Genomic DNA, 15488 nt, shown 5'->3' with positions numbered 1-15488 from the left:
TCACATCTGAGGGCATTTAAATCATAACATCAGCAGCTAGCTAGTTGATCAATGATGTGTGTCCATGCCATTAGTTTATAGTATATCCCAGTTTAAAAAAAGCTCAATTCCATATCCATCAACAGTTGATAAATTTTGTATTCATTCCATGAGCTTATAGTGTATCCCAGTCACAAAATGGCCCAACTCCTTCCTTATTTAGACACTGCACAAGTCAGTCATTTGTTTGTTTTAAATGATCTTCCCGTTGTTATTTTCTTTAAAGTCATCTATTAGTGTCTTATTTTTGTCTCATTTTGCAGTTTTTTAATTCAATTTACTAAGGATAATTATGTGTATACAGATTTGAATTTTGAAGTACAAACCATCGGCAGTTGGCACAATAGTTTACCACATCACCTTTATAATATAACCCTTGGTTAATCAAGAATAGCTTTTTTTTCTTTCCATCCTGATTCAAATAATTTGTATGTACAAGATTAGCAACACCTGCATGTGTCATCAACTCAACCTTTGTGGATAATGGAATCAAAATGGTTTAACAAAGAGAAAGTGAAGACTTGTAAACTTGATACATTAACAATAAAGTTTTGCAATCCGATAGTAGTGTAGTGGTAGTCACAGACCAGTGATCTACTGCTAACTGTCTCTCCATCTGTGGGTTTGCTATGTTCATTATCAATAATTACAGAGATTAATTACAGATTCTAGAAACTATGGATTAATATCAAAATGAAATGTAAGATTATAGATTACAGCTAGAGGGAGAGAGTGTTTGACCAGAGGAAAGACAAAAGAAACTGTAGAAGCTCATTCCAGATGGACCATTTGAGACTGTACCGGAGCCTGTACCCATTGTGTGACCCGAAAAAAACAAGTGAAAAGGGGTGCCTTTTGCGAGGAGGCAAATTTTATTGTAACTTGTGTGATGCCTTTAGGATTAAAAACAAACAAAACAGTGATTTTCAAGAAAAGGGTAGCTTTTTTTCTGATTATGCCATAACTTCAGGGTAATTTTTCAAAATACATACACTCCTAACTGTCCAAAAAGAGTGCATTGACCAACAAGTTGTTTTGGTACTATATATTTTGAGGACACTTTAACTTTAACAGGGCACAATTATACTGGAAGGGTGAAATCATAGACTGTAAGAAAACGTCTATGGGGAAATTTTGTTTTGATGCATGTGTACACCATCATACTTGAGTCCCGACTTGAGTACCCCCAGGGGGGAAAATGAGAAGACTGGAAGTTTGCAGATGCATCTTTCCTACCATCTATTAATTACCATATTAGGTTATGTCCTTTGTTACACTTTAATATTCATTTGTTACCCAAAACTGACATTGAAATATCACAAGAAAATACTTCATATGTGTATGCCAATAACATTCATGGAAAACTGAAGTTTGTTTTGTCCCTATTTGAAAATAACTCTGTAAGATGACCAACTTTGAATAATTTGTATTCAATGTGAAGCTTTAAAACAAAGAAGAATAAAACTTTAATAAGATGCTCCAAGTCAGGCCTTATTTACCTTAGATTATGGGCTTTTAAGCACAGTTACTAATCTGTAAAAGCTTCTTATATTATTGACCATGCTACTTGAATTCATTCATTGCATTTGCATTGTGGTTGTTAATATCTTATTACAGACAGGTGTGCTCTATAATCTCTTCCAGCGCCAGGTGATGGAATAACCTACCCAAAACTAGTTCACAAATGGAATCGCATTGTGGTAGGAAAACCTTTACTCATTAAAAATTGCAAAAGTATCTGACATAAATGTAATTGACTGCTAAAACTTTTTTCTTTCAAGCCATGATAACTCAATTTATTTTCATAATTTTCCCCATTCACATTTTAATTAGTTAATTTTTGTGTACTATCTGACATTTGCTTTTTAAAAAACAAAACTGTGGCTTTGCCATTGACCTATATAATAATTTCAAAACAAATATTAAAATATTTGTTTTGAAATTATTATATAGGTCAATGGCAAAGCCACAGTTTTGATTTTAAATTATTATTCTTTGTATAATTGAAAATAAATATTAGTATTTCTCACAGCAGGAAATAAAATTTTGTAAGGAAAATATTGCTTGATATATCTTGAGGTGGCATATGACAGAAGGGTGTCTGCGTACTTTTTAATTAAAAATAAATGAACCCGTTGTTATTCTATCTAATTGGTCATTCTTGAGTTTATTATTAATGGTCAGTTTATGTTCAGAAAAGCATGACAAAATATATTTTGGTCTTATGGTATTAACTAATGCAGTCAGTTAAATAAAGTAATATGCAAACATATTCATACAAATTATTTATGCAGGCATTTTAGTAATTTGAGACCAATTAATGATGTCTGTTCTTAATATGATAATGAAGCAGTTAAGTGAATTAATATGAAAACATCTTCATTTATGCAGGTATTTAGTGTATCTATGTTCAGAAAACCATGACAAAATATTTGGTCTTATAATAACTTATATTAAGTTATGATAATGAAGTATTAAAAACATGAATTAATATACAAAGATCTTCATTATACAAACTATTTATGCAGGCATTTGGGAAAATTGTCCTCTGCCAATTAAATAATTTGTGGTGTCTATGTTCAGGAAAGCATGACTTAATATATTTTGGTCAATAAGTTATGATATGAAGCATTTTTGTTAATAATTTAATTGATAATGATAATTTTGTTAATAGTTATGTAAATGTGTTCATACACATTATTTATGTGGGCATTTTAGGGAAATAGCCTTCTGTCAAAGTAATTTGAGACCACGGACACGCTCCGGCCACACTTACACCTTTTGTGAACATTTTTACCAAAAATCAATGGACTGAAAACTTCTGGATAAGTCATTGTACAGCTTACAAACCACAATGCCGTGAGCACAAAGCCAGCTAGCCAGCCCGTATTTCCCAAATTGAGGGAGGGCCTTTGTGTCAAACTTTCACTGGTCCCAGCTGTCTTTTATAGCTTGTTAAACTATACTGAAATGATTCCATGTATCCAACGGTTCCTTCAAGTGCAATTACAGAGATTTTGTGGAGTACACAAACAAAATTAGTGAATGCATAGGAATTCATGATAGCGCGTCAGTAAGTCATAAAAGTTTCTGTGAGCGAAGAAGACAGACCTGCTATACTGTGATGTGGCAGTGTTATTAAATTTTATGAGGATATATCTTTGGGAACTTACTGGACTGTAATAAACAAGGACCCAGCAGATGAATGGTAACTACAGACAAGGATAGAGGATCTTATTGTCATTGTAAGTAAAATTATTTTCTATATACTTCTGTATTTTAGCATTGTGTATGTGAGTGTTGTGTGTACATATAGGGCTTGACAGTAAATGGGACAATGGGCATCAGTGACTGTTATACCTGGAAGGAAACAGGTGGGTATATGTTTTGATCCATATTTTGGGAGAAATATGAACATTACTATTTGAAAAAGTTTATGACAGCATATAATATCATCAAGAATCACCATACATGTATTTGGTAGTAATACAACATGTCAATTTTGGTTTATCTATGGTGAGGTAAGTTAAATCATGGGTAAAAGAATCATAGAGCTGTATGGTTAATTTAGTATTGTACATAGGGAACCACATCTTGATAACAATGTTTACATACAAAGAAACAGTATTTGTGCCATAAGATGCTAGAATTTGATCAGGGGTATTTATTAGTTATCTGGATCATAAAAAATAAATAGGAATAGATTCAATTTTCAAAACATGCTCAAAAATTGCGAATATCAATTGATTTTCATATTTCTGAATTTCATTGGGTAATCTAGAATGGAATCAAAACACACCTTATGGCCACAGGGGCTATAGAAGATATGACCAATTCACCTGCTGGGGATATGGGTTGGACAAAAGATGCAGACCCGGGGAACAGGTGTGTGTCTCGTGATGCAGAAAAAAGTTTGAAATTTAAAAGTTGTATTCAAAAACTTCCATCTGTATTTTTGATCAAACCAATTATATTAAGAACAGGTTGCACTGTACATTTACAATAGTAGTAAGAAAAGAACAATAATCTGAACAAATATAACAATGAAATGAGAACAATTATTGCTTCCACTTGGATGTCTTCAAATAAGTGTATTTGTGGTTTTGAAAGATACTAAGTTTATTTAGGAACAGGTGCACCTTGCACATTGCATTTCATCATGCATTGCTCTAAATCCTCTAATTCTATGGAGAATTGGCTGGTACTATTAAAATTCATACACTTGTCTCTTATAATATCAAACTTTGAGATCAGTAACAAAATTGATCTATCTGTATCAACATGAAGTGCATGCCTAATTTAAGTGCAAATTGAAAACAAAACAAAACTGTTTTAGCATGTTTTCGTAGCTCGAGGGGTTTTAAAGTTGTAGACAAAGGATGCAAGGTATTATGGGCCAGGTGTTTGCTTCTTGATGCATGTTAGTGTGGTCGGGTGTGATTTATGTAGGGTGTCATTTGGTGTGACATTTATATGGGAGGGAGATTTGAAAATGATGAAAGTATAAAGAAAGCTTAGAGGGTTTGAAGCTTTGTTTGTGCAAGGGATTTGTCTGTGTCAAGCCCGTCATTTGTATTTCAACTTGTGTATCATTAGCATTACACAGGCTTTCAAATTGAACCCTAAGCAAGTGTTTTCCTGTTGTGTAAAATCACATCCCAACAAGTAATGTGTGTGTTTTCATCATGTAACCAAGTAATTACCACTTTTAGCAATTGTAACACCCTGTTGAAATTATCTCTAGTTTTGCTCCTTAAGTCCTTATACCCTTTAAATAATTAAAAATGAAATATTTTTTACAAAACTTGGTCTTTGGCATTTTGTAACGTTTATACATGTCCCAACTCATACCTAAATCAGCCAAATGTGTTGTATTTAATTTTTAGGACCACAGAGCAATTTGAATTAATGTTGTAATTTAAATCGCACACAGGGCTCCAAGATAGCCATTGGCATTTCTTTCATTTTAACCTCATTATTTTGACCTAAAATGGATAGAAACCCTTCCTCACAGTCATACTAATATATTATTTCATCATTTTGGTAAAAAAATAACAAATTTAAAATTGGACCGAAATTGTACATTTATGTACGCCTAATCATCTAATGCTAAACAGTGATGTATTTGAATTTTGACTGTTTGGTACATGTACCTGAAACGAGATGCTGGAAAAACTTTTCTGAGCATAAATTTACAGTTTTCACTTGTTTTTTAATTTTATGAAATGCAAGTGACCCCTGGGCCCCACTGGAGTTAAATCCTTGCTTTGTATTAGTAAAAATATAAAGAACAAGGAAGATCGGTAAAATAAATTTTGCACTTATGACAATCAATGTCAATATATTACCCTCAACATAATTAAGTAGATATTGGAAATATTAAAACTTCCTTAATATTTAGTGGAAATCATGAATGGAGTATAATTTATATTATAATTTATACTAGTAGATCAAACTAATTTGAATGCAGGTTAGATTATGAAATTGATTATTATTGCAATTCCCTCAACTTTTGCAGGTTTAAAACCCGGGTTTGAAATCCCAGACTAAGTACCCTAAACTATATATTGTAGTCACCAGCTTGCGCACCATAGCCATTAAAGTATTAAATGATCTGTTGACATTGTGTGTTTGCTAAGTAGACGGGACAGCTGCAAGAAAGCTGAGATGTGTCAATGCTATGGTAGCGAGATGAAATTATCAAAAGATTTTTAAATTCCAACAGTTAAATTCAGTGAAGCATGTCCATGTTTTCAGTTTACAGTATGTCCCCATTGATGAAAACAATGGATATAAAATATATTTAAATATTTCCAGCTGTTGCATATATAATGCATGCTTTCAGTCTACACTGTGTCCCAAATAGAGAACTTTGTGCAATATGTATTGTATAAACTACCAAAGGGAAAAATATTAAATAAAGAAGTAAATTCTCACTGTTGATGGTGGATGGAATATGTAAGTTAATTTTTTTTGTTTGAGGAATGTGTAAATAAATGTGTTCAAAATGTGAAATCAAAGTTTAATAATTTGAGATTTATTAAAGTGCATAATTTTGAAGCAAATTAGTAAATATGCAGTAAATCAAACATAGTGGAAAAACAAGAAGTTACAATACATCAGTGAAGGAAGGAAACAGCATAACTTGCATTCAATGAGGTTTTACTTCATGTATAATATGCAATCTACTGAAAGAGAGAATTATTTTATAAAGAAGTTTGCTACAGAAGATATATTTGAATACTATTAAGATAGATTGCTATTCATAAAATTTAATTTGTGTTTGTATATTATATACTGAATACTAAAAACATTTTATGCTATTTTCAGAAGATAATCTGATAATTTCTACTGAATATATTGTGATATTCTTGTGCTGTTATTGTGCCATCTACTGAAGATAGCTCTTAAATAAATTAGCAATAATTGATGGAATCAAACATGACAACTAATAGTTCTATTCACTGAAGGTATATGGTTTATGCTGAATATCTATTTACCATTGATCAGCAGAACTTACAGAAGATATTTCATTTGTCTCCTGAAGTTGTGTATGTGCTATCTACTGAAGATAAGCACATTACATATTGGGTGTCATTGTTTATATTGATAATTTGGCACTATACTGCAAAACACAATATTTTTGTGGCACAGACTTTCTGTGATTTGAAAAGAACCATAATTTTTGCAATATGTAATTTTTGTGAAATGGATACATTTTCTTAAAGGAGGAAAAATAAATATTTGCGAGCAAAAAAGTTTGTGAATCCATATCACTCAAACATTCCCAAATTTTCATGTGCACAAACATATTTTCATGCTTTACATTATCTACAGTAACTAAGTTTTGCTATACATGAAGATAATAATTAAATTTCTATATTGAATATATATGATATAACTCAATGGTTAATTGTTATATACTGCAAATAGATATGTATTAAAACTAGTTCAACAATCTACTGAAGACTTTGAACAGTGTTGACTATTTTATGATTATAATCTTTACTTTCTCTGAAGACAATTTACTCTAAAAGACCGGAAAGAAGAAAAGCATATGCTATTTGCCATAATGGTTGTGCATGCTATTAAAACTTGATTTTGACAAAACCAAGCTAAAAATGTACAGGTTGTGTGCTATCTACTGAAGATAGCCACCCATGCACATTGCCTTCATACTAATTGATTTCAACATTTCATTTTGACAGGTTGTTTGTGAAGTACTTATACAATGGGAGGTGCATCTTCAAAACAAGGAAGATATGTGGTGAACCCTGACCCTAGGGATGGTAACCCTGTGAACTATGACCCCAACACACCTTCAAAAGCAAAGCGATACAGAGTCATTAGCTCTCCTGCTGAAATCCAACGAGATCATAATGGCATGAAGACTCCAGAAATAGCAGCTTCTGTGAGGTATCACACCTACCCAGAAGGCTGCTCAACACACAATGAAGAATACTACACTCCGTCCCATTCCCCAGAACCATCTCATTCCTCTGACATGTCATCACATGACTCAAGATATTCTCATGGATCAACAAGAGGTCATCTTGATTCCAAATATTACTCACATAGTAAAGTTGCTTCACCATCAGCAGAAACTCTAACATGTTCTGCTCCTCTTAGCAGAAGAGAGGAGTTACATGATGGTCATGCAAGTGGTGATGTTTGTATAGTTGAAAGAGATGTTTCCAGTTCAGATGGTGATCATGTCAGTGTTAGAGGCCATGCACATGGGAGTCATGTGACCTTACATAACAAATCACATGGACCTCACATGGACAATAGTATACATATGGATAATTCTCATGACCGTCAAACCAGCGCAAATAATCATGTTCATATGGGTAGTGGAATGCGAGAGCATTATAATTTAAACAGTGATCAGAAAAACAACAATACCCAATCAAATACTGAGCAGGTAATTGGTAATAATGCCAATGAGCACAGACTTTATGCCAGCATAAATCACCATCCAACCAGACCAGTACAATACATGAGTGATCCTACCAATAGAAGAGGTCATTACATGAGTATCAACAATCAGCCTAATAAACCGCACCCTATGGTTGGTGGTAGTGTTGTCCATCAACAAGAAGATGGCAGGACAGTAACACATTTCCTCCCATACACTGCAAGTACTCCAGGATTTGAATCAACATCACTCTTCATCCCCTATATAACAAGTACTCCTAACAAACAATTCCAGATGGTGCTACAAACTCCACCACAACCACCAACTCCTCCACCTGCTACAAGCAATACAGATGGAGATCAGCATCAGCATCAACAACTACCTGGATCTTTCACCATCCTGGATGCTCTATTCCTCATTGGTAGTATGGTGATGTATGTAGCAGATATAGCATTAGATGTCTTAGTTGCCGTGCAGTATTATCAGACCAATAACATTCTATGGAGTGGTTTGACGATGGCGTTTATTATCATCCCATCTTTGACTTTGCAGTATTTCAGTCTCAGGTGGCATTTTGCTGATACATTGGATGCAATACAGAAGAATAAGGTAAGCAAATATGATTTAAAAGCTAAATGTGTACATTCATATCAAAATGATGCACTTGTCAGCTGCTACATGTGTACATCCATATCAAAATGATGCACTTGTCAGCTGCTATATGTGTACATCAATATCAAAATGATGCTCTTGTCAGCTGCTACATGTGTCTCTTTTAACATAATAGCTGGGAGGAATAAATAGCAGACTCATCTCAAGTGGAGGTCACTTCAAATCATCCCCAAGTCACATAGTTGTGGAATTTCCTCTGTGTTCCTAAACCATCTGACTTTGGGGATGATTTGAAGTGACATCCACTTGAGATGAGGCTTTATTCCTAGCTATTATGTAAAAAAGGAACGTGTAGTAGAAATGTTGTATCATTTTAATATGGATGTACACAAATATGTTTCAGGGTTGTGAGTATACTCCATATTAGATGGCAGGAGACCTGTTTAAAACTGTTGTTAATAAGTGACCCTATACAAAAATGGGTTTGCTTTGAGAACTTCTTCCATGAATTTTCTTGCTGATCAATGATACAGCAGATTATTTAATTTTAAGCAGGTGTGGTAGATATTTACAAAGATCAAAACTCACAAATTCACCTGCTTTGTCCTTGCTTGGTTAAATTAGCAGGCTATATTATATGTATATTGATCTTAAGAAGGGACCTTGATCCCATACCTACTTCCTATTTTGAAGAAGATCAATGGTATAAGTTTTTCATAATTACAAGGATGGTCAAGGGCTTTAAATTATTACTATCCTATTACAAATTTTGTTCAGTTTTATACAATTAGTTCAAAACACCTGTTAGATTTATACTGAATGAATGCCTCATAAATATAGTCCATTTCATAAGATACATTCTAGAATTTGTTGTCTTTATTGCCTCGCCAGTTGACACACATCGTCATCATCCCTATATCTTTGTGTCAAAAATTGCCGTGATAGTACAACGAAAATCCTCTCATTTTTCAAAAGCTACGCATGGCGATTTTGTTCGAGATAGGCCGAGCGACTCAGGCTAAGCATACCATTTACATGATATGAGATATCACACAGAGCCTGCCGCATAGTTTCTATTCTATGATTTGTGCATGATGATCAGTACCACATTATGGTGTTGCCATTATAGAAAATTCGATTTGTTGTCAGGAAAAACGCAGGTTTTGTTTCCAGTACACTAACTCAAAAAGCAATACACTAATTAGCGGGGCCTTGCTGTTTGCTGTGGATATATTTTACTGCAGTAAAGATTTTGAAATCCAAAGTAAAAATTGTGACATATTCAACTATTTGAGAAATGAATTATACAAAGGAACCTGTGTAAGATCCAGCTGCTGTATCTATAATTCAATGTACATTATCGACTTTCTTTATCTGCGTCAATAATGGAATATCGATTTCAATTGAATTGAATACATGTCTCCATTTTGAGTTTGTACTACACCTCTGAGCGATCAGCGATCGATTTCTAGCCAATCAGATACGGTAGGCCTCCTTTTCTTGCGTTCGGTGAAATACCAATCGCCCGTCGCTCACCAACGGAGTATTAAGTTTATATTTATAACACTGGCTGTCGACACTGTGTGACAGACATCAAAGAATGGAATAGTAAATGGATCAATGGCCATTCCCAAGATGATCCATGCCAAAGATAACCATGTCAAATGAAAAAGAAAAAAAAAACCTACAAGAACAATAATACCAAAAATTAGTCAACAACAATTAACATGAGGGATTTCCACAGGTGATTTCACAAAACTACATCATGTGATTTTCTTAAACCACAATGACATAATTTATGGGATTTACCAGACCCAAAGTATGGGTGTCAGATCTTGGATTTATATACAAAATACACACAAAAGCTATGGGAATTACCAATTTTTCACTTTCTTTTGTGCATCAGGATGGAAAATGGGGTGTTCTTTTGGCATTTTGGGTGAAAGATACTTTTAGCTATTTTATTTTAAAATGGCAAATGAATTTATCTCTTTTTGTGCTTAGCAGAAAATATATGCCCCTTGACTCCAATCTAGAGTAGAAAATCGAATGAAATCTTTATTTAGCTTGGTTAAAACTTGTACTGGGCCTATGTTAACTGTATACATGTACTCACTGTTATACTTTAATATGTGTTTTTCAGGGGCGTGAAAATGGTCGGAATCAAATGAAAGTAACACTGTGTACCATACTGACCTGGCTTGTTACACACATACTACAATTGGGTGCTATTAATAGGTAAGAAATAAGTGAATTCAAGCGTAAAATGGTTTCAATGTCAAACACTGTACATGTATATTGCACATGCAGTGTATATATAGTCATTTGAATAGGCAATATACAGATATAGAAGTAATAATAACAGAAATGTAATAATACATACAATTGTATTATTTACTTTTTAACTTTATAAAAGCTGCACCATTTAGGTCTTAATTAGAAAATATAGTCAGTATGTATTTTCAGCTGTGCTATGAATGACATATTTATTAATTAGTTCGCAAAAGAAGTTTTCATGTAAGTGTGCGTATTGTTGCAGGAACAATGGCTAAGTGTGAACACAGCATTTCAGACACTACACATCAACTTGCCAAAGAAACTGATGATGTGAGAATTGTTTCCCCAAAGGAGTGTCTGGTTGGGGACAATTTGATAATTATGTACATGCATAGTTAATAGTTTTTGGAAGATCAAAACTGCCCTTACAGTTTGCTGGTAAAAAAAGTTTAAAAAAACCACAAAAAAACATGAAAGTGAATTAGAACTTGGAAGGAAACATTTGATACCTTAATTATGTTCAAAACTTACATATAATTTGAAGTCATGTTTCATATGTAAGGCATAATGAAATTTTCTTGTAATTTGCTAGATATTGGCGGACATTAAAGTTTGGTTGGAGAAGTCGTAGTGGTGCGACGAGATCAGTGCGAGATTACAACCAGATGGTTTGTGAATACAGGGATACTACTATGCTACGATTACTAGAAGCATTCATGGAATCAGCACCACAACTTGTATTACAACTCTATATTATGACACAGCTCACTGACATATATTGGCTTACAGGTGAGAATTACATGAGAGATACAAGATACAACTTTGTTTATATTTTCAACAACATGAAAGTTTTTATATCTATATCTCATTAAAGACTCACTTTTGATCAATTCAAACATGAATCCAATTACACTAACTGTGCCCTTTAGAAATATGTTATTATACTCCCTATTCCAAAATATAGCACTTTATTGTGAAATTAAAGGATGAAAGCTTAATATCAATATTTGGAAAAAAAGGGAATAAATGATTAGCCAAATATCTCCCAATGTCTTGCCAACAAATCTTTGTCCCACCTTTGCTGTCCCCACAAATCTTTGCCCCCCCCCCCCTCTTTACACATGCCATATTTTGGGGAACAAAATGTGATAACTTTAAATAGTCTTACCGTGTGATGTGAGCATAGCGAGCAAGAAATTTTGCTCATAAATTCAACTGTTTCTTTACCCTGTTTTAGTACACCTTTTTAGTGTGTAAGTATCAAAGATCTGCACAAATGGTTACCTTCCCCTCTGAGTTTTTAAAGATGTTGTATTCTAGCAACTGTTTAAATATGAGTTCAGGTCAGAAATGGGATCTTTTGGTGACAAGTGTAAAATGCAGTTTCTTTGAGGTATTTGAACAAAAGTATGTCCGTACAAACAAAAGTGTGTGTAAAAGGGGATCCAAGTGGGCGTTTCTTGGGGTTCCCTCCAAGATAGTGAAAAATGTTGTGAACAAGTTCCAACATCTTGCTATCCTGCACATGTCACCATTGTGAAATGTACTGTATTGCAAAGTACATTGTGATATACCCTTAGTATTTTCTGCAAAATCTGAGTTCGATAAAAAAAAATAGTGTTTAGTGCCTGTGCTGGAAAATCATCAGAAATGTATAGTGTGAGAGGGAGATGCATTAAAATGATTTCAAACTGTTAATAACAAAGCAGTGTATAGATACACACTACTTTCGTGCAGCTGTAGCTTCTTGTCCATGTCAAAGTTTAAATTTTACCCTTTGTTCTAATTTACAGCTGCATCAGCATTAGCTTCACTGGTTTCCTTATCCTGGTCATTAGAAGCATATCACAAAGCGCTACGAGAGTCGGTTCCATCAGAGAAAAATGTAGGCTGGTGTAGTCTTATGATGCGGATGGCAGCTCATACCTTCCTCATCACATCGCGTGTGATCTCATTAGCTCTGTTTGCTGCATACTTCCAATGGTGGGTATTTGTTGCTGCTGGATCACATTGGCTCCTTATGACATTATGGCTCATCTGTCAAAAAACTCAATTCTGTTCAACACGTTGTGAAGAAGTCATGTTTGATGCTGTCATTGGTGTTGTGTATATATTCAGTTTCTTCAATATGAAGCCAAACCGGACTCGTTATCGTGCCCTGGGGTACTACTCTTTGGTATTTGTGGAAAACACAGTGATGTTTGCATTGTGGTATAAAACAATTGGTAAAGATACAATGTATGGTTTACCAGCTTTAGTTTTGGTTTGGGGAGGATTCTTTTTAGGCATTACAGTCCTTCTTTTGTACTACAGGTGCTGTCATCCAGAAGCACCACTTCCACTTTGTGACTGTTACTGTGTGAACAAAGACTCAACAGATGAGGCAGTAAAGAATCAATGTCGGGTAGAAATTGATGGCCCTGTTGCCTCTCATCCTGGTAAAGACAATAACAAGAAGTATGAAGGAAACTTGTTTTCAAGAAGCGGTAGACGTCATCTATATTGGGCGGACCCAAGTATGTATCCACTGAACAAACCTGATGTGATATTACACACTCAACCCTTGTATGGGAGTGCTGCTGATGCAAAGGGTGGTGTTAATAAGCCAACAGGGTCACCTGTATTTCTGGAAACCTCTTTGTTGTAATTTTGACTTTATATTGGCCCAATGGCTAGGTGCTTCACAGTAATTTTAAAATGGTGCTTATTGTTATGTACTGAAGTAAATTTAGTAATTGTTCAGACTTCTGAGTTCCAAGTATGTGGTTGTGATCATCAAGTGCATTCTACGAGCTCGGTGACTAACGGGCCAACTGTCTTGTTGTCATTGTTGTAATCTATGTGATTGTTTATCACTGTTGCGTTCAATCTCGTATACGCTTGATGCACCACACACATAACTGAGCAATTAGGAAATTTACATTATGTACATGACAAAGAAGATGTAGAATTTTGAACTGTAAAATGATGTTGCCAATATATTAACTTGTATGTTCAGATCTTTCATGTATTAAAGTGTGGAAACTAACATTACAAATGCATACAAATTGGGTGATTAAATTTCCTTCTGTATGTTTTCAGGTCAGTTCAGTCGGGTTGTCAATACTTTGACGTACCAAAACATAGAATATATATCACCTTTGGGAAATGCACTTAGGCCAACAACAAAATTTTTGCTTGTCCTTTCACTCTCTGTGGATGACAGGGTTGGGCAGTCAGATTTTTTTCTTTTTCTTAACTTTTTTAATTTCATAACTAGAACATGTTACATAATAGGTCTAAAATAAAAAGCCCAAATAGGTGTGATTTGGGATATTTATCTACCTTATCACTTCATTCATGTTTAAAAAAAGTTTTAAAAACCTGTTTCAAAACCTTTTCAGGATGTTAAAAATTCATGAAGAAAAACACCTGGTTTTCCAGAATTTCCAAAATTAGGGTTGGTATTTGTTTAAAAAGGACAAGCAAATAATTTTTTTGCCTTATGTCACTCACTCCACAAAGTGAAGATAATGGATTTATATCTATTTCTAAAGTATCAACCACAATAATAAAAGTTTTTACACTTGTATCATGACAAGGTTTATTTTATCAAAATATGAATACAATTATCTTTAAATGAAGTACATAATCATATAGGCGTCTTTGGGAATATGCTAATGTACACAGTAGTGAAGAAACAAGAATATTTTTCATTTTGTGACACTGATGAAGAAACAAAAATATTTTTGATACTCTTGAACATTGGTGAAAAATTAGATTAGTAATATTAGAGTAGCAGTATCAAACTTTTTATCTGTAGCGTGATTTGGGTTAACATATTTGCGCTACTTTTAAGTATCATATTTTATGTATAAACATGTATTATATCAAAACTTCAGAAATGTGTAAAAAGTGTACATAAATAAATGAAATGGAGATATAAGAACAACAATGAAAGAAAGTGCATCTGACTATCATCATTTGTTTGCTGTTCTTTTATCTATTTAAAATAAACGTAATGAGTACCAGTTCTTTTGAGGTATAGACGCTGTTGTCACTGTATCAAAATGATTACCCATTCATTTCTGAAAAGCCTCCCTTTTCTAAATGCACCTTTGGATCTACTTGAAATAGCCAGACTTTTATATATAAAGTATAGAGTCTGGTCATTTTGTGTGGGTCCAATGTATGTTTGGAAGAGGCAGGATTTTTATAAACACCAAATGAAGAGCTTGTTTCCAAACCATGTTAAGTCCACAACCACATGTGTCTCATTTACTTATGTGATACAATCACAATTACTTTGACAAGTTTGACATTAGCAACAATGAGTTGTACCATCAACAAACCATAATTTACCACAACAATGCTGGTTAACAATATGCAGACTATTGTTCTCATTTGGGAACCAAAGGCCTCACACAGTATTGTTACTGTGCATCCATCCACTGTTTGCTTTGTAATGGTGCATCCAAATGAAATTATTATACCTATAGCATCACAATCCATTGCAATATCACACAGGTAAATCAGAAACATGTGTTTGTGGACTTGGAACCAAGGATGGGTAATAATAATGTTAATACACCCTGTAACAAGCGATATGGAGTGTGGTAGCTCCAGGGGACCAGTGATATCTCCCTCTGTCCTTTGCCCTCCT

At 34.0% G+C, this 15488-nt stretch overlaps 1 protein-coding gene across 1 annotated transcript; it reads left to right on the top strand.

Annotated features, from left to right (window-relative positions):
- Positions 1-2791: 2791 nt before the first annotated feature.
- LOC140149222 (uncharacterized) lies at positions 2792-14773 on the top strand. Its single transcript, XM_072171444.1, has 5 exons — positions 2792-3284; positions 7248-8566; positions 10713-10807; positions 11439-11635; positions 12640-14773. Exons 2-5 carry the CDS (start codon positions 7271-7273, stop codon positions 13491-13493), a joined length of 2442 nt encoding a protein of 813 aa, XP_072027545.1. The 5' UTR covers positions 2792-3284; positions 7248-7270; the 3' UTR covers positions 13494-14773.
- The last annotated feature ends 715 nt before the right edge of the window (positions 14774-15488 follow it).

The sequence above is a fragment of the Amphiura filiformis genome, chromosome 3 (assembly GCF_039555335.1).
Source record: "Amphiura filiformis chromosome 3, Afil_fr2py, whole genome shotgun sequence".
Taxonomy (NCBI): domain Eukaryota; kingdom Metazoa; phylum Echinodermata; class Ophiuroidea; order Amphilepidida; family Amphiuridae; genus Amphiura; species Amphiura filiformis.
Note: the sequence above shows the minus strand (reverse complement) of the source record. Positions and strands in the feature narration are given on the sequence as shown.

Bases quoted from the DNA above. Each gene is read 5' to 3' on its own strand.
- LOC140149222 (XM_072171444.1), top strand. From the start codon at position 7,271: ATGGGAGGTGCATCTTCAAAACAAGGAAGATATGTGGTGAACCCTGAC. The intron at 8,567-10,712 runs GTAAGCAAATAT...TGTGTTTTTCAG, and splicing joins ATGCAATACAGAAGAATAAG to GGGCGTGAAAATGGTCGGAA. The intron at 11,636-12,639 runs GTGAGAATTACA...TCTAATTTACAG, and splicing joins TGACATATATTGGCTTACAG to CTGCATCAGCATTAGCTTCA.